Source organism: Zeus faber, assembly GCF_960531495.2.
Source record: "Zeus faber genome assembly, chromosome: 13".
NCBI lineage: Eukaryota > Metazoa > Chordata > Actinopteri > Zeiformes > Zeidae > Zeus > Zeus faber.
Genome location: NC_137198.1, coordinates 14,555,287 through 14,574,732, shown reverse-complemented (window position 1 = coordinate 14,574,732; position 19,446 = coordinate 14,555,287). Strand labels below are relative to the sequence as shown.

At 42.9% G+C, this 19,446-nt stretch overlaps 2 protein-coding genes across 2 annotated transcripts; one reads left to right on the top strand and one right to left on the bottom strand.

The window, feature by feature from the left end:
- Positions 1-1,151: 1,151 nt before the first annotated feature.
- pcnx4 (pecanex 4) lies at positions 1,152-10,355 on the top strand. The gene is made up of 11 exons (XM_080012604.1): positions 1,152-1,250; positions 2,135-2,890; positions 3,126-3,305; positions 3,795-4,330; positions 4,471-4,571; positions 4,676-4,798; positions 5,246-5,606; positions 7,093-7,196; positions 7,328-8,433; positions 8,543-8,729; positions 9,097-10,355. The coding sequence occupies exons 2-11, from the start codon at positions 2,193-2,195 to the stop codon at positions 9,346-9,348; spliced, it is 3,648 nt and encodes a 1,215-aa protein (XP_079868730.1). The 5' UTR covers positions 1,152-1,250; positions 2,135-2,192; the 3' UTR covers positions 9,349-10,355.
- Positions 9,665-14,571, bottom strand: dhrs7 (dehydrogenase/reductase (SDR family) member 7). Its single transcript, XM_080011874.1, has 7 exons — positions 14,390-14,571; positions 13,476-13,628; positions 13,167-13,273; positions 12,681-12,920; positions 12,263-12,385; positions 11,906-12,121; positions 9,665-10,869 (listed from the first exon to the last, which is right to left on the bottom strand). Exons 1-7 carry the CDS (start codon positions 14,517-14,519, stop codon positions 10,831-10,833), a joined length of 1,008 nt encoding a protein of 335 aa, XP_079868000.1. The 5' UTR covers positions 14,520-14,571; the 3' UTR covers positions 9,665-10,830.
- Positions 14,572-19,446: the final 4,875 nt, after the last annotated feature.

Genomic DNA, 19,446 nt, shown 5'->3' with positions numbered 1-19,446 from the left:
TAAAAACAACAACAACTGTAATCTCCTTTGTTACAGATTAATATCTTTCTTTGTATTAATATTGGGGCCTTTTTTCACTTGATCACTTCATGATCCTCCTTCATGCGCCGTTTCTTGCCGACGCTCGGAGCAAATTGAACATTTGGGAAAGCCCAAAATGCTAAGCCCCAAAAACACATTAACGTACTTCTCGGATTTGTTCTGCGGTGATATAAAGACAAAGACAACAAGGAGTCGCAATATAATTTTAACCGCTAATCCCGCAGCGCTTTTTGGGGACGGCCTAAGCTCATAAGCTTCAGGATTTAAAGATTGTGGCAAGTGCCAAGGTGAAAGATTTGTAACAGTCAGGAGCATCAAAAAAGCCCAAAGCGGTGTGCCACTCTGGGTAATAACAGCGAGAGATGGGATGTTATTTTCCATGTGAGCAAGGAATGGTAGTGGCATGGGCCCAAAAGCCATCGAATAAAGATAAGCTCATTCCGTATTTTTGAGCGGAAAAACTTGGGTACATGTTGCAACCTCGTGTATATGTTTTGGGGCGCGGGTGGTTAACACAGGAGTCACCTCAGAGCTGAGTGAATCTAACTGATGGTCTGGGATGGGGTTAGTGAACACCTGGATACACATTCAGCGTCCTCATAATCTCATCGTTCGCTCCTCATAATTGAGTGTCCTCGTAAACCAAAAAGGGTTGAATGCTGGTTCCATTTTTCTTTCATATTTTAGATTCAATTTTTGATGTACTCAAAACGTATTCAAAACTTTTAGAGTGTAGTGTTTTAAGTCTACCTAGTCACAACTAATCTAGTTTTTAAAGGGTTTTTGTGCGCGTGTGTGCGTGTGTGTGTGTGTGTGCGTGTGTGTGTGTGTGTGTGTGTGCGTGTGTGTGTGTGTGGTGTGTGTGTGTGTGTGTGTGTGTGTGTGAGCGCGTGTGTGTGTGTGTGTGTGCGCGCGCGCAGAAAGGGACGAGTACTCGCGAGGGGAGTGTGTTGTCAAGGGGCACAGATGTGTGTTGTAGTGGGCGGGGTTTGTGAGTCTACAGCCAATCAGAGGCCCCGCGGTGTGGCCGCTTGGAAGCCGATTGGCTACAACGTGTCCGCACGTCATCCGTTGTTTGGCTTCTCTGCTGCTGTTAGCTGGCGGCTAATGCTAACTCTACGGATTTGTGTTTGTTATAGTTTCATGCGGCTGATATCGTCAGATATTAAATAGGCCATATATCCCCAATTGAAATTCTTCTGTTTTAGGTAAGTTCGTGTTTTCACGAATGGCTGTCCAGCGAACTAGTTTCGTTGGCTATCTAGCATCTATCTCGATCTGGCATCCAGACTAGTACCCAGGCTGCCAGCCCTCTGCTAGGCTTCTAGCGCAGTGTCTAACTACAAAAACATTTATATACATATTTATATCTTGACTAACACATTATCATATATATTGTGTTCGCTCAGACCAAACACTGTCACGCGCTAGTGAGTCTAATGTTTTTCAACTACTATGTATGTCGCGAATGTTTTTCTTCAATTTAAAAACAATAAAATAATGGATATTGGGCTCTTGTGTTGCGAGATCAGAAACCGCAACACTCGTGTACATGTTTCTAGGCGAGCTGAGTGATTCTAACGCACATTCAGCGTCCTCGTAGTTCTCTCATGATTGAGGAAAGCTTACTTTTTCATCGTTTCCAGCCAAACTACCGTGACGTCTTTGTGACGTTTTTAGTGGTTAATCGTGACAGTGGTGTGCCGTGGGATTATTTAATTGTGACAAGTGTGCCGTGGCAGAAACACCGAGAGACTCGCTGTCACGTGTCCAGGTCGTTACCTGTATTGTGTCTGCATGGCAACCAAATAGTAGGTGCTCCTCCTTATCGCAGCTGTTCCACACGTTATGACAGAGGGTTTCCTTCCATTCCAGAATCGCAATCAGGCTTTATTGACCTAGTATGCAAACACATACAAGCAATTTGACCCCGGTTCTCAGTGACAGTGGAAAGGTTGTCATTTTTGTACAGAACATGCAGTAATATGTAAACAAGCAAAATGTGGGATCAGTCATAAACTGTGCGTGCGGAAACTCACTGTCTTAAAATGCAATACCAACTGAAGATTATCAATTGCTTTTTTGTGCTTAGGACAATGAATGGGATTCCTGCCTCACCTGTGTGGAGATGACCTTCCATCCCAAAGGGCATGGTCAGAATGGGGCCAGACGTGCCCCTTCTCAATGAATACAAGCAAGAGTTCTTCTGGAAGCGCTTCCCCCAGACGGTGTTGGGGGGACCGCGCTTTAAGTTGGGCTACTGTGCCCCACCTTATGTCTATGTCAATCAGGCTGTCCTGTTCCTGACACCATGGCTTTTGGGAGGTATAGGAACTCTGCTTTGCCAGCTACAGCTGCTGCAGGAGCTCCATGCCGCGGTGCTATCTGGTGTTCTCATGTTTGGGGCTGCCGCTGGAGTCCAGGCCCTGGCACAATACGCTGCGCGAAAGAGTGGATCAGTGGAGAGGCTAGGTGCACCCAACATCCTGGCTGATGAAGAGGAAGTGGAATTCACTCATTGTGTCGGCCCAGAGACTGTCAGGTTCATCGCCCCTGGGAAGAGGTTTGGGCTGAATGTGGTTCTCCATACTGTTCTGGCTGGGGTTCTCTGTGGCTTTGGGACATGGTATGTGTTCCTAGGCAGAATGACTGCTCTTTATGGCAGCATTGGTGCATCCCTGGTTGTTTTTGTTCTCAGTTGGGTAACCCTGTGTATAGCAGAGTATTCCCTTATTGTAAATACCGCTACAGAAACAGCCACTTTCCAGGCACAAGACACCTATGAGATTACCCCACTCACCCGGCCACTCTACATCTCCACCTTCATCGCTGTAGATCTCGCAGATAGGTGAGTATCAACAACTTAGGGGGGCTGCTATTATGTTCATATATCGACACTAGGAAAAAAGCTTCTTAAATTGTCATTGTGTGCTGCAGAAGGTATTTCACTTTTTCTCCCAGTCTTCCTATACGCTATTCAGAGACCATATGAACCTGTTCCAATTATTAAATATTCCAGGAAGTAGAAATGAATGGGATTGTGTTGCAATAGTTACACTTGCAAACTTTTTGCTGTTATTCAGGTTGACGGGCCCCATTCCTGAGCTTCAGCTGGCCAGTCAGCTGCTCCATGTGCTCTTCCTCTTCCTACCTCTGCTGTGGGCACTGGGTATACTGTCTCCCTTGGATGCCCTTCTCCTCTGGGGAATGGAGCAGAGCCTCGTGTTTGGCTTGGGGGGTTCACCCATGTCCAGCAACCTCAGGTAAACTCCTTGGGCTTCATTCATAAGAAATGTGCAGGCGATCTGTGTACTTACAAAAGTGTCTACAATAGTGGCATTTTTTTTTTGTCTCATCTGAATTCGTTTTTTGGTACAATCAAAATGTATGTTTTTCTGTGGTTGAAAGCATGGAGTAAAAACACTGCTTGTACTTAGTGCCAGAACGTATGTTGACAACAAAATATTTCATGAGGCTTCATTTGTAGACGATAATGAGTAACTGATGACATCCATATTATCCAAACTTGTTTAAAGTCATTAATAATGATGATACATCTGTCAACTCTTACTCAATGGTACATGCATGCCTAAACTTGCATTAACAGTATTATTAGGTAGTATAAGTAGTATGATCAGCACATTTCAGAAACTGTTTGCAAATGTTTGTAAAAACTAATTTTCCATGATTGGATAAAATCTGATTCTCTCCGTTGTATTTTCTTGGGTGTTTGTGCGTCCGCTCCCCATCAGGCTCCTGGTGATGTTTACCGTGTCCATTGCCGTAGCTGTTTGTAATTTTTTTATCCCGTCCTCGCTGGGTGTGGTTCTGCTTTCCACCTCCATGGGATTTCTCTTGAGCCTGGATCTCAGTCAGATCAGCAGACTCTGCGTGGGGTCCAGCGCGGCAGGCAGTGGCTGCGGATGGCGTAGGGGGGGCTCTCCAACTCCTCCCAGCTCCTTTGGCTGGCGACTGGGATGCAGGGAAATTCTGCTGTACGTGAGCCTGCTCATCGCAGCCACAGCAGAGGCGGGCCTGTTGCATCATTTCCTGGGTCAGGTTCATCCCCAGAGTCTTGTCAAAGGACCCCAGGCTCCTGTCAGTTACCTCCTCATTGTTCTCTTCATCCTTTGCTGGGCACTCAGAGAGATTCAGGGGGCTTTTCTCTTTGGAGGAATCTTCATCAATCCCCTGTACCCAAGGGGAATTTCCAACGTACAGACATTCAAACAGAGTAACAGAGGTCTTCATGTGGCTGCTGTTATCAGAAGAGTCCTCCTTAATCTAGGTGCGTCTCTTGATATTTCTTAGTCCTTTCCCCTCCTGTTGAGCTGTAAGTTTGTTTTGAGAGTAACCTGCATGTCTTTTCACTTTCTTTGTTTTTTTTATTATCACGTTGTTACTAACTGTTGTGCTTCATTTCCATAGTGTCTCCATTTGCAATGATTGCTTTTCTGTCCATGGACAAGTCTCTGCTGCTGCTCCACACAGCTTCTCTCAGTGTGGGATTCACACGGGCTTTCAGAGTGGTAATCACACTCAGATATTGTCTTGTATTGAATAACATAACGGGTAAAATATTTGACCCTACTCAAATCAATACCTTCCATGCGTTGATCTGCTCTGCGTGCAGGTGTGGCAAAGCTCAGAAGAGGCCCTGCTGCAGATGGTGGTGGTGGTGTCGGTGCGTCTGATGGCCGGTGAAAAGGCCTTGCCAGGATGGGACAACCTGGGAACCGGTGTCCAGCTTCTTCTGGTGAACACAGCTTCCTCTTTTCCCCGTTCTTACGTCACAGTGGTTCATTGGATCATGTGTAAAATGAATGTGTAAAAAAAATGTCCTCGGTAGTGCCATCCCATCCCTCTTGTTATGTGAGACACTCGTGTATAAGTGACTTTAAAGATTGACTTTAGAAGTCACATTCCTGGTGTAAACAATTTGCTGAAAATTATGAGCCTGGGGCTTGTGCCTGGCTCTCTAGCACTGTCTGGCTATTCATATTTTGCAAAAAAAATATATATATATATTTTTTGTTAAGGCTATATAGTCATTTTAATAATTAAATTCCATTGAAAGAAAGTAAACGGTAGAGGGGGTATAAAGCACTTACTCTTATAAATTCATAATAAAATGCCTAACAAATACAGTACATAATGCTCCACATCAGTTGATAATTAAGGGACTTTATTCTGCATGACTTAGGTGGGTCTCTTGAGTGACAGAATTGTCCAATTCCTGGCAAAGCTGAAGTTCACCCTGACTGTGCTGGTGACTTCATGGACGGAGAAAAAACAGCGTCGGCAGTCCGCGGGAACTCTCCTGGCTCTGAATGCCTCCCTGTGCCCCCTGCTGCTGGCTGTCTTGATCCTCTCTGCCATGCTGTCTGCACCACTGCTGCCCCTCTTCACCCTGCCCATCTTCCTGGTGGGATTCCCAAGACCTCAGCGGAGCTGGCCAGGGCCAGTAGGTACTGCCTGCCCCTGCCCCGACTCCATCTTTTACCAGCAGATGAGCGGGAGCCTGGCCGCAGCACTGAGGAGGGCCTTTGCCGGCGGGTCACTGGGTCAGTTGGCTGTGCCATTGTTCTTAATCCCTCCCCTGGTGTTTTGCTTTTAAATTTGAAACCTAGTGTAATTTTCAGAATCAAACACAAAAACAATCAGGAAAATAACTATACCATAAAGAACATCGATATGCACAGAAGTATCAAAATGTTTACTTGTGTGCTATAAATCGCCAATTTTAGTAAGATATAAGCTACATTTATTGCTGATATTTGAATTGCAAGGCCTAGCCCGGGGTGTAAATGGCGCTGTAAGAAGAGTTCTAAATGTAGATGTTTTTTTGATTCTTTTTCCAGCGTAGGCTGGCTCACGAATTACGGTGAACTTTATGACGGGTCAAGCAGTGGCTATACGCATATGAGAGACTCTCTCTGGGTTTCATATTATGGGGAATGTTGTCGTGAGCAGCACATTGGAGCCTCTGGCAGCGATGCAAGCTTGCAGGATCCAGTTGAGCTTCCTGTGAAGTGACCCGAACAAAATAGCTCTGATCTGTATTCATTACATCCAAATGTTTCCACACCATTAACCTTGTAATACTCTTAGGCCTGCTGGAGTGCTGCTGGGGTTTTTGTGCAGTGCTCTTTGCTATCGTGGGGGTGGGGGTGGGGGAGGGGGAGGGCACACAATGCAAGTACAAGCTTAATTATTCATGGGTTGATGACTCACAACAGGAAAAAAATGCTGCAATGATGTCACCACTCAATCCTATTGTTTCCAGGGCTAGCTTGGGATGCCTGAACTTTGATGTATAATTTACAGAAAGCGCTTGTTGGGGTCTTTTGATGCTCGTAGTTTAGAGGCGGATGTGTTCAGTGTCCCTTCTTTCCTTTGCTCGCTTTGTGACATCAGGGGGGTTACGCATCGGTGAGCAATGAGCAGGAACGTTGAATCGCTCAGCGTGTCACTTCTGATCACGAGGTAGCGTCTGTGACTATCCGGAGATGTCATCACGGGACATGACATAATCCTTCAGCCATCAGTACATTAGCCTAAACGTGAAACAAAAGCTTCTACCACCTTGACACTGCCATCCATTGTGAAAGTAAACGTTGGTCTGCTCTCTTCTACCGTCCAAAAAATGACCCCACCTCCCCCCCGGGGCCATGTAGGACTTCTGAGTAGTTGCCGGTAAGAGGAATTAATTTTTGAGACCTAAGGAAAGCCCAGGCAGAGAAGGGATTCAATATTTAGATCTCTGTGCAGTCAGCCAGTTTAAACAGTATCATGACCTTCCTGCAACTGAAATGGTGAGCGTCTCCCCGCAGCTCATCCAGCGGGCAAGTTATTCACATAGTCAGCGCAGAGACTCACTACTGATGCAAAATGAAAGGGTTTTGTGGCCTGGGGGGGGGCTCCTACTTATGTAGTGTATATGTTACATGCGTGCCTTTCACTCGTGCCCTCGATACTCGCATTACGACAGTCCTCAAACAAACACGTTAAATACAGGGACGGACTGATACGTTCCTCTCCTTACTGTAGGCTCCTTGTCCCCGGGTTCTCACCTCCTCGGGCGCTTCCAGGACCGCATGGTTTGGATAATCATCCTGGAAAGAGGATATGGCTACTGTACCGTCAACATCAAGGTACCGTGTCTGTCGGGTTTTGCCTTTTTGAACTGTTTGCACCCGATAAGTCAGTGCTGTTACCACACGGAGATGGAGATGCAGAAAGTAAAGAATAGTGTGTTTTTTTAAATTGTTTTAATTTGTTCCAGGGTCTGGAGCTGCAGGAGACGTCTTGCCACACGGTGGAAGCACGGCGCGTTGACGAGGTGTTTGAGGGGGCGTTCGAACGACCTGAGCGACTGGGTTTCACCCAGGGCCTTAACCTGCACTGGGGGAATGCCCTGACTCCCTGCGCTGCGCTCCCCGTGCGAGTCTACTCTGATGCCCGAAACGTACTGAGTGGCATCATTGACTCGCACGACAACTTGAGGAAGCTCCAGGATGACTTTCTGAGGGCGCTCGTCTGGCTGCTTCTGCGCTACTGTGTGGAAAAGCGAAAAGGCTTTCCCTGGAGCGGCGAGGAAGGCCCGGGGGGCGGAGGCAGGAAGTCCCAGTCATCCCAGCCTGCCCAGTCAGCCTTCACTCAGCCCGTAGAGGCCGTTGTGGTGGAATCCAACGTGTCCTCTCTGAAGTTAAGACAGGACAGCTCGAGCCTGACCTCCTTTGGCGAATGGTCGGACGAGGACGACTTATTTGGGCCCCAACCGGCCAGGCGTACAGTGGCGTTGGTGAGTACGGAGGCTCAGCTGGGACACACAGAACTGCAGACCGGCCCCTCCCTGCCAGGCTCTGTTGAGATGGACAGTTTGTTTGAGAACATGGCCCTCTCTGCACTGCAGCCACTGCAGCCTCTGAGTTTGGGCCTCGGGCTACCCGTCATGGACAAGGGCCAGACCACCAACGTCTTCACGGAGAGCCCCGGATCTCTTACTCACTTGAATTTCAGCTGCCCCACGTCTGAGTTGTTTAGCCTCCCCAAAGGGTGGAGGAGGGCCCCGCTGCTGCCGTCCCGTTTGCAGCAGCTCAGGCCTTTGTTCCCTGAAGACTGGTTTCGATTTACACTCGGACAGTTTGGCCGCGTTATTCAGGACGAGGCCTCTGAGGACATGTCCAAAGCCTTGAAGGAGGACGAGGCCCTAAGGGACCTGCACGCTCAGGTGGCTCTGTCCTGCCTTGTATCCTTGGGCGCCGAGTCCACCTTCACCAGTCCCAGCTACGTCTACAGGTTGTACTGTGGCGACGTTCCCTGGACGGATGGTCTGGACTGGCTCTCTGGCAACAAGGAACTTTACCACCTTGCACTTAAGGCTTTCAGGTAAAATGTGCAAAGAAGCACACACACAATGTATTTTGATCACATGATGCCAAAAAGTTCATTGCATACATTTCTTGTCTCTGGTTTTGCCCCCCCCCCCCCCCCCCAGATTTGGTTTTAAGATGCTGTTTGATCAGGCAAGTCTGGGACCAATGGAAGGCCCTGAGGCATTGTTCAGCACCTTAGAGGAATATGAGAGGGACTGGTACATCGGTCTGGTGGCTGAGAGGGGTTGGCATGACAGTGTCCTTCAGGAGAAACCCTTCCTGTTCTCTCTGGGGCACGACCTCACTATGGTAACCATACTTTTATATTTTATTTACAAACACAGTGGATATGATGGCGAGGCGGATTAGAAACTAGATATATTTTATAGACTGTTCTAATCAATACCTCTGGTTGCTTGGCCATAGTATAATTGATTGGCCATAGTATATTAAAGGAACAATACTCATCTCCATAAGAAACTCAGTTATTTTGATTGATTGAGGTGTTCCTCAAAAACATACTGTGACATTTGATTTTATAACTACCTCTCAGACCTGGTGGAAATCTTAGATGCTGACTCAGTGAACATGCCCGCTCTTATTTAATCGCTGACATAAAACTGTACAGGTTATCTAATTTAAGGTAATCTCAATGAAACAATCTTGTTGTTCACAGGGCACTTACACAGGGCGGGTCCTGTCGCTGCAGGAGCAGCTGGTTCAGGTTGGTCGTCTGAACGGGGAAGGGGTTCGCGGCCAGTGGGCCAACCTCTCCTGGGAGCTGTTGTACGCTACTAATGACGATGAGGAGCGCTACAGCATCCAGGCTCATCCCATCATGCTGAGGAACTTAACGGTTCAGGCGGCTGACCCCCCTCTGGGATACCCCATTTACTCATCTGCCGCCCTGCACCTCCCTGTTTTCTGACCCTGTATCCCCCCCCCCCCCCCCCTCCATTCTGAGATCCAAAAACACACCAAGGGTTGCCCTTCGCTGCCTACCGCCTGATACTGTTTTTTTTTCCAAATTCATATTCAATGAACATTTTGATGTTCGTTTTTGCTCCCTTTCACAAATCAAAAAAAAACAACCTAGAATTAACTCCGAACTTTTCCTTAAATTATTGAAATGTCAATGTTAAAAGTTTTGAGGTTTACATGTTACCTTTTTGTTTTTTAATATGGACTTTATTTTTTTTGGAACCTGATTCCAGGGCAATACGGTGGCATAGTTTAAGACAAAACAATCTTAAGTGCTTTATTGAACAGTACAAGCAGTAGTGTTAAGTCATTGGCTCTGTTCACAGAGCACTGGCATTATCTTTGGTGATCCGATCACAAGTGGACAGCTCTAAATGATCCGATCACAAGTGGACAGCTCTAAATACAGGTATGAATTTAAAAAAAAAAGGTTTTATAAGATACACCTGTCTTGTTTCAGCCAGGTGTGGGGGGAAAAAACAATCTGTATACAAGTTACTTGGTCTGAACAGGGACACTCTAGCTTAATTCAACAAAAGCTACTTTGTCGCTGAAGGATTTCACAGAAGCACATAGGTTTGGTAGTTCATTTGATTACTTACTGTTTGTGCTTAAAAAAGAAACGTTGCCATAAATTTGTCATCCTTTCCTAATGGAGATACCAGCATAAATACCCCGGTTTCATAAGCTTTTCAGATTTCAAAATTTTCAGGTGTGAAATAAAGGGACAGGAATTTTGCTGTTAGGAAGTGTTAAAATTCAAGGATGTGCCTTGGGTTTGTTGTTGCGATATACGTAATGTGGTTATAGTACCGTAAATACTTGCTATTGTTTTGTTTACAATTTCACTTGTTTACATTTTAGAATTAAGTTCATTTAATTTGCCATAGTGTCTTGTACATATTGTTGATTTTATATGTGTAACTCTACTTGTAATAAAATGGCTTGACCGAAGCAATTCGATAATTGGTTTCACTGAGCAAACGTGGAGAGGCAGAGGCTTCAACCAGATCGATTTGTTTGGCCACTACCGGGGGGAAAAAAACAAAAGATTCACATTCTCACAGCCCTTCTGCTTTCTGACACACGTGTGAATGGAAAGTGGTTTTGCCATGATAGTGTTTGAGCAATATAAAGATTTACCTTAAACCTTTAACATGAAAGCTCAGCGCTGCATTAATATAATATAGTGTTGTGTTAACATCCTTCTGGTCCCATCTAAATGTCAAGGTGACGACCCTCCTCTTTTCTTAAACTCCCGCTTTGCTCTGGAGAGAGCTCTGAGTCTTTCAACGTGTTTTCTACATTTCTGCTTTCGGTAAAAAAAGAAAAAGAAAAGACCTTGATGTTTCAGAGGCAAACCCCTCTCACTATCCAGTTCAAGCTTTTAAGAATGCAACAAAATTGATTTTCCTCCGCCATGTCAATATCAGTAGCTGGACTTTGTGAAGTACGTCGAGTCTGCATCCTGGAAAAGAAAGAGATTGTGAGCGCAACGAGATTTTTACTAACTGTAATAAAAATAAAAAATAAAAAAAAACCTAGATCATTTGGCTGTCTCAAATGTATCCTAATCTTTTTCTTTTTTTCTAAAATCCAGATAACAAACCCAAAGGCTGCGTTTATCAGTTTTGTGCTAGATGGGGAAAAAAAGTATTAAAATGGCTATGAATGGAATATCAACAGCAATTCCAGGCAGATTGCACGGTCCTCAATGACACAAGGTTATCAAGCACTCAAATACTTTCATAAGAGACCTCTGCATTAACTGGATCCTGGTAAAACATTTTGTAAATCTTGACTATTGTATACATGTGATTGCTTTCTGACCAGAAATACGCCGTCATACGCGGACCCCTGTAATTGCTTCATTGAGGTGCGTTAGAGAGGCAAAGATAATCGCGACGTTCTTCCTCTTTCGTTCGGATTCTCTGTTCTTCACACATATTTGAATTTTCCAAAGTTCCATCAACCCAACCTGGGTAACGTTGTCCGGCGATGCCAAAATGTGGGAGCGTTTCGGAACGTGACCTTCCACCGTGGCCCTCAGCTGTCAGCGTCCAGAAGAGGCCACCAGACTCACGGTTCAGTCAATCACTCTGTGCCACTGGGAAGCAGTCGTCCTCGCTGTCAGACCCCGGTAACCCCTCCCTTCCTCAACCCACTGAGGCAAGGTCACCGACAGCTGAGCAGCCCCGAGCTGTTAAGAGATAGCTCTAAACAGTGTCTGCCGGACTCGGCTTCAGCCTGCGTTTTTCGAAGTTTCAACGCGGGGACGGTCATGATCCCAGGTCCCGACCACGCACGGTCAACTTTGAAGAGCGCAGCGGCGACTGTGCGTACAAACAGTGCGACAGACACAATGGCCAGCGCTCCGGAGCACATTTCGAAAACCGGGTACCTTACATTAGTGGTGCATGTTATTATTTGCATATTCATAATATCCCCAAATGGAAATGGACAATATAATAAAGTATTAAGTCATTATTATATCGTCTACCTACCAGACCCGCTTTGAAATTCTGCAATCTTTTCTTGCCAAGCACGTTTGTGATGGACCAGGCCCATGTGGGCGCATACTGCCACACATAATAGAAGAGAAGAAAAGGCTGCTGGGCTATCCACATTTCCTTGGCACCGTTGGCGATTCCCACCAGAATTAAACGCGCACAGCGCTCTGTGCTCATCTTGTACTTCTGGTCCCCAACTGTGAACAACGGCTGAGAGAAGGAAACATGGGGGGACAAACCATCTCTCATATAATGGACCAATTTTATATTATGATATATACTTTATATCTAGATTGATAGACAATTTAAAGATGTAATAAAAAATACATTTAAAAAGAAAAACACCAATACCTTGTCCACTTCTTCTGTGAAGGCATTGTGTACGACCTGAGACTGCACAGGCCCTGGACACACTGTGCTTATGAGTATTTGAGGGAAGTCTGTCAGCTCAGTTCGCAGGCTATTGAAGAAGCCCTGCGGATATTGGGTCAGCGATTAACAAATGTATGCACGCGCTGGTGATAAAGTGTGACGGGAAATAACTTTGACGGATAGCCATGTCTGTGCCAAGTTAAAAGGGGGGACAAGTTGTCACAGTTCGACATTTTTGTTAAATACGACAACTGCTGCTCAACCTTTCCAGTACACCTAAATGTAGTAAAAATAAATACATAAATAAATTATTAATAATAATTATAATAATAATAAACTCATGCAATTACCCCTCTAAACATTATAACACTCAGAAGAAATACAGAATGGCGTTCACCTGGAGAGCGTGTTTGCTGGCAGAGTATCCGGTTAACAGGGGAACCCCGACGAGGCCGGCCACACTGCTCACCGTCACCACGCTCCCGGTCCCTCGGCGAGTCATGTGAGGCAGCAGCTGCTTGGTGAGGGAGACGGTGCCCAAGAAGTTGAGCTCTATCAAGGCCTGGTACACGTCCATGCTGGTCTCCAGGAACAGAGAGCGCTGGCTGCGCCCACCGTTATTAATCAGGATGTCAACCTAATTTGCAACACAAGTGTCGGCACACAGAAGGGAGAGAAATGACATTGTCCTCATATTGTTTTTCAATCTCGCCGCGTCAGGACAACAGTTTGTTTGGACGAACAAACAATAAAATTAACCTGCACTTTGCTCAACGACGAACTATTAAACCATCGGACTGAACGGGTTTGGATGAGACTCATTTGTTGTCTTTAATTAAAAACAGGCAGATAGATCATAAACTGTCCCTTGCAGGGGCCTTACACTGCCGAAGTGCTGGATAGCCGCCCTGGTTTTATCCTCGTGGGACGTCCTGTCCAGTAAATCCAGCGGAAGGACAAGGATATCCTCGTTTCGCAAGCTGGAACGCTCTTCAGAGATAATCAAAGAGAAACATTAAAAGCCTAAAAACCAAAACGACACATGGGATGCGATATAAATGCATATAATACCACGCTGACAGTTCAGGAACGTCAGGTTAATCATACAAATTCGAGAAAGGCCCCCACTACGACTTAGGCCGTGCACTTGCAAATGTAACGCCGTTTTCCTCCAAAAAGGCGTCGGCCTCACCCATGCAGCGGCGTTTCACCCGGTGCAGCTCCTCCGCCCGGCGAGCGGAGAGCAGCAGGCGGGAGCCGCACTCGGCCAGCTGGTACGCCAGCTCCTCTCCGATGCCGCTGGAGGCCCCGGTCACCCACACCACCTTCCCCTTCAGCGCCGCCTCTGTTTGGAGAGAAGCTTGTGATCCACATCATCATCATCATCATCACATGCCCAAACTCGATGCCCGCTCTACCCGAGGCTGTTCGTTGACGGCGATTCGTCGAACCCGTGAAAAATGTTTGTATTATTAAGCCAAATGATGTGAAAATATTCATTTAAATAGGAGGCGCGCGCGCACACACACACACACACACACACACACACACACACACACACACACACACACACATTACAAAACGCAGGTGTTATTACATAAAGGTAGAATGTATTACAAACAAGATGTTTCTTTGTTAAGCAATGATATAATACAACAATAATAATAATGATAATAATAATAGTTACAATACTTAGGCAGTATTTTTGGACAAATTACATCCATTTTATTTCACGTTTTTTTGGTGCTTTCATAAGATTTTACACACAAGAAATATGAGAAACAATCGTCTTCAATGTGAATATCGTGACTAAACAGGTAGAGGCACTGATGAGAAGAGCTAGAGCAGTTTAGTTACAACTATTACACAACCAAGACCCCAGACGATATATCGTCCAGGATATCTGTTATCGTAATATCCTAAAATGCCCCATACTGTATCGCAATGCCGATATAATATCCCAGCCCCGCGGTTTTTAATCACACGGGGTCGGGAGCGTGAGACTGGTCCGACCCCGCATTAAAACTCTGCTGTTGGGATGAAGCCACAGTCGATTTCGATCGTTTGCAGATGACGGATCGGACGAAACCCGGGACCGCTTGTTACCTGGTTTTCTCCCAACGAGGCAAGCCCACGCCAGCGTGAAGTCGGCATCCGCACAAATGAAGCGGAGTGTCTGGATGACCAGGTAAACAGGTAGAAAGTACCAGACTAGAGATACGAGACAGACATCCATGTTTGGAAGCAAGAAAGTGCAGCGTGACACGGGGTCGAGTGGGACACCAGCACCGCAGCGCTGGCGCAACTCAATGGAGGTACTACATCCGCGTGGTGCTTTTCAAAATAAAAGCACATTGTAATTGCGCGCGATCTACGTCCAAATTACATTAAATTATATGAACACGACGATCCACTTACATTATCTAGCCTACGTGATAGAAATATCTGTAACTTAATAATGATAATCAATAATAATAACAATCCACTTACATTATCTAGCCTACGTGATAGAAATATCTGTAACTTAATAATGATAATCAATAATAATAACAATCCACTTACATTATCTAGCCTACGTGATAGAAATATCTGTAACTTAATAATGATAATCAATAATAATAACAATCCACTTACATTATCTAGCCTACGTGATAGAAATATCTGGAACTTAATAATGATAATCAATAATAATAACAATCCACTTACATTATCTAGCCTACGTGATAGAAATATCTGTAACTTAATAATGATAATCAATAATAATAACAATCCACTTACATTATCTAGCCTACGTGATAGAAATATCTGTAACTTAATAATGATAATCAATAATAATAACAATCCACTTACATTATCTAGCCTACGTGATAGAAATATCTGTAACTTAATAATGATAATCAATAATAATAACAATCCACTTACATTATCTAGCCTACGTGATAGAAATATCTGTAACTTAATAATGATAATCAATAATAATAACAATCCACTTACATTATCTAGCCTACGTGATAGAAATATCTGGAACTTAATAATGATAATCAATAATAATAACAATCCACTTACATTATCTAGCCTACGTGATAGAAATATCTGTAACTTAATAATGATAATCAATAATAATAACAATCCACTTACATTATCTAGCCTACGTGATAGAAATATCTGTAACTTAATAATGATAATCAATAATAATAACAATCCACTTACATTATCTAGCCTACGTGATAGAAATATCTGTAACTTAATAATGATAATCAATAATAATAACAATCCACTTACATTATCTAGCCTACGTGATAGAAATATCTGTAACTTAATAATGATAATCAATAATAATAACAATCCACTTACATTATCTAGCCTACTTGATAGAAATATCTGTAACTTAATAATTATAATCAATAATAATAACAATCCACTTACATTATCTAGCCTACTTGATAGAAATATCTGGAACTTAATAATGATAATCAATAATAATAACAATCCACTTACATTATCTAGCCTACGTGATAGAAATATCTGGAACTTAATAATGATAATCAATAATAATAACAATCCACTTACATTATCTAGCCTACTTGATAGAAATATCTGGAACTTAATAATGATAATCAATAATAATAACAATCCACTTACATTATCTAGCCTACGTGATAGAAATATCTGGAACTTAATAATTATAATCAATAATAATAACAATCCACTTACATTATCTAGCCTACTTGATAGAAATATCTGGAACTCAATAATGATAATCAATAATAATAACAATCCACTTACATTATCTAGCCTACTTGATAGAAATATCTGTAACTTAATAATGATAATCAATAATAATAACAATCCACTTACATTATCTAGCCTACTTGATAGAAATATCTGTAACTTAATAATTATAATCAATAATAATAACAATCCACTTACATTATCTAGCCTACTTGATAGAAATATCTGTAACTTAATAATTATAATCAATAATAATAACAATCCACTTACATTATCTAGCCTACTTGATAGAAATATCTGGAACTTAATAATGATAATCAATAATAATAACAATCCACTTACATTATCTAGCCTACTTGATAGAAATATCTGTAACTTAATAATGATAATCAATAATAATAACAATCCACTTACATTATCTAGCCTACTTGATAGAAATATCTGGAACTTAATAATGATAATCAATAATAATAACAATCCACTTACATTATCTAGCCTACTTGATAGAAATATCTGGAACTTAATAATGATAATCAATAATAATAACAATCCACTTACATTATCTAGCCTACTTGATAGAAATATCTGGAACTTAATAATGATAATCAATAATAATAACAATCCACTTACATTATCTAGCCTACTTGATAGAAATATCTGGAACTTAATAATAATAATAATCAATGATAATAAATCAATCCACATCCGTTATCTAGCCTTCTTGACATAAACATATGTAAATGTATAATAATAATGAATAATAATAATAACAATCCACATCCATTAGCTGACCTACTTGATAGAAATATCTGTAAATTAATAACAATAATCAATATTAATAATCTAATCTAATCTAATTAATAATCTAACAAACATTATCTAGCCTACTTGATTGTAAATTATTAATAATAATTAATATAATAATAAAAATTATTGCAACACAAAACACAGTGCACAGGAGGGGGAAACACACAACTACCAAAGTCTTACCACGTCCCAGAGAGTCAACACTAATACAGATTTTCAAAAACGGCTCTGCTCACCTTTGTTCCTATGGGCCCTGTTGACTGGCCGAGTCGTGGGTCAGACGATGGTCCGCGGTTTAGACCATACAAACTTTTATACTCACAGATTCAGTTTACACACAAAATGCCAATGAATTAACACAACACTTAACACACACACACAAACACACACACAAACACACACACACACACACACACACACACACACACACACACACACACACACGTACTAACACACACAGTCACACACACACAAAGTACACACAGCACAACAGAACACTGTAATTCTCGAAACCACAGCCACTAAATAGCCCTGCATGTGCTCTTAGTGTCCACCACTAAATAGCACTCGGATCAGGGTACTGGAGGAGCTCGTATTTACTTACGCCAACCCTCTCAGTCACCAAGACTCGCTATTAGGTGGAGAGCTGGCAGGACACGTATGACTTTGGATCAGAAGAATGCAGGTAAAACACTTTCATCCAATTCACAACACATAGACAGACAGTCACATACAGTGCACTCCAATCACACAAATATCAGCCCACTGTGGCTGTGGCCCACTGTGGCCGTACATGTACCTTCAAACCCATTTGTTCGGCAATCTCCGTTACAGTCATTCAATTCTGACCCACCGTGGTCTTATGCCTTATAACGACCTTCAAACCGATTTGTTAGACAATCTGTATTTTACTTTTATAGTTACAATCATTTAATTGTGTCCCACTGTGGTCGTGTGCCTTATAACGACCTTTGAACCGATTTGTTCGGCAAGCTCTATTTTACTTTTATCATTACAATCATTCAATTGTGATCCACCGTGGTCTTGTGCCCTGTGGCTGTTTTGTTTTTATTTAGACTATGATTTTGCTATGACGTCCCACAACGTCTAACCTAACCGTAATCTGTTACAACATTCCCTTAGATGGTTAATACTATATCACTAATTAAGATTCCCTAATTTGCGCCACATGTCCGAATCAGAATTTTCTAGATGCTCGCCAATCATTCATTTAGATTCAATGATTTGGATCACAGGTCTAAATCAGAATTTTCAAGGTTCATTTCAGGAGGTATGCGGTGCCAAGACACACCACCCCTAATGAATACAGTCAAGTCAAAGATCTATGCAGATTTCATGAAATGGCTCAGCTCACCTTTGTCCCTCGGTCTTGGTTGACTGTCCGGTTCGTGGATCAGTCAGCTGTCTGGAGACGCCACCACCTTCTGGCTGGCTCGCCAAATGATGGTTCACTTTAATGTGGACCGGACGGCTGGACTGAGGAGACAAAGACAGTGATTAGAAGATGAGTATTTATTAAGTACTGGTACAACGTTTTAAGAGAGGGAAAGAAGAGCGAGAGAGAAAGAAGAGCGAGAGAAAGAAGAGAGAAAAACAGAGAAGAGAGAGAAAGAAGAGAGAGAGAAAGAAAGGAAGAAAGGGTCTTTTCCAGGGGCGAGCCCCAATCTTTGGGGGCCGGCTGTTTATATAGTCTCTGTGTTGACCTCCACCGGCAGATGTCACAGAAGGTGTAAAAGCTGACCATTGCGTTGTGACAAAAGTTTGACATTTCAACAAAGATCATTATGTTCGGACATCCTGTGCACCCGCACGTAAGCCACAGCACCAACCATGAGATTAAATAACGTGATCCTATATGGTTACATGGAAAGTGAAAATAAATAAATAACAATCCACATACATTGTCTTGCCTACTTCATAGAAATATCTGTAAATTAATAAAAATAATCAATAATAATAATAATAATAATAATAATAGAAAAACCCTGAAGATTTAACAGGACAAAAATTAAATCTTTTTTTTTTTTTTATATTTGTGTTATTTGCTGTGTACATCGGCTCAGCGTGCGAATACATAAAATAACGAAACAGTTTCCTTTGTCTAAAATAATAACGCGTAGGATACAGGCGAAAGAACGCCGTGGTGACGTCGTCGATGACGTCACTCCGGAGTTACGATAATAAAGACGATAGAGATAAAGATCATAAAAATAAATAAATACATCGATGTGTTTATCCCCTCAACACAAATATGGTGTCATTGCCTTTAACTATTTGACACTGAAAAGATTATCAGTGGATCAACATACATTACATTCATTTTTTTTTTTTTAATAAATCTATTTGTTTTCAACTTAGAATTAAGAATTGATGGTATGCATTTTAAATTAGGAGTCCCTAAAATATATAAATATGTTTGTTTTTGGGGTTTTTTTGGGGGGGGGGGGGGGGGGGGGGGGGGGTTATTTGCAGCTGGTCCATTAACTCCCATAGTGCACCGCGGCTGCGGGCTCCAGGAGGATGATGTCATGTTTTCAAGTACGCAGCCCGCAACATCCGGGTCCTCCGCTCCGTTGGGCTAGCTTAGCGAGCTGTCAAGCTGT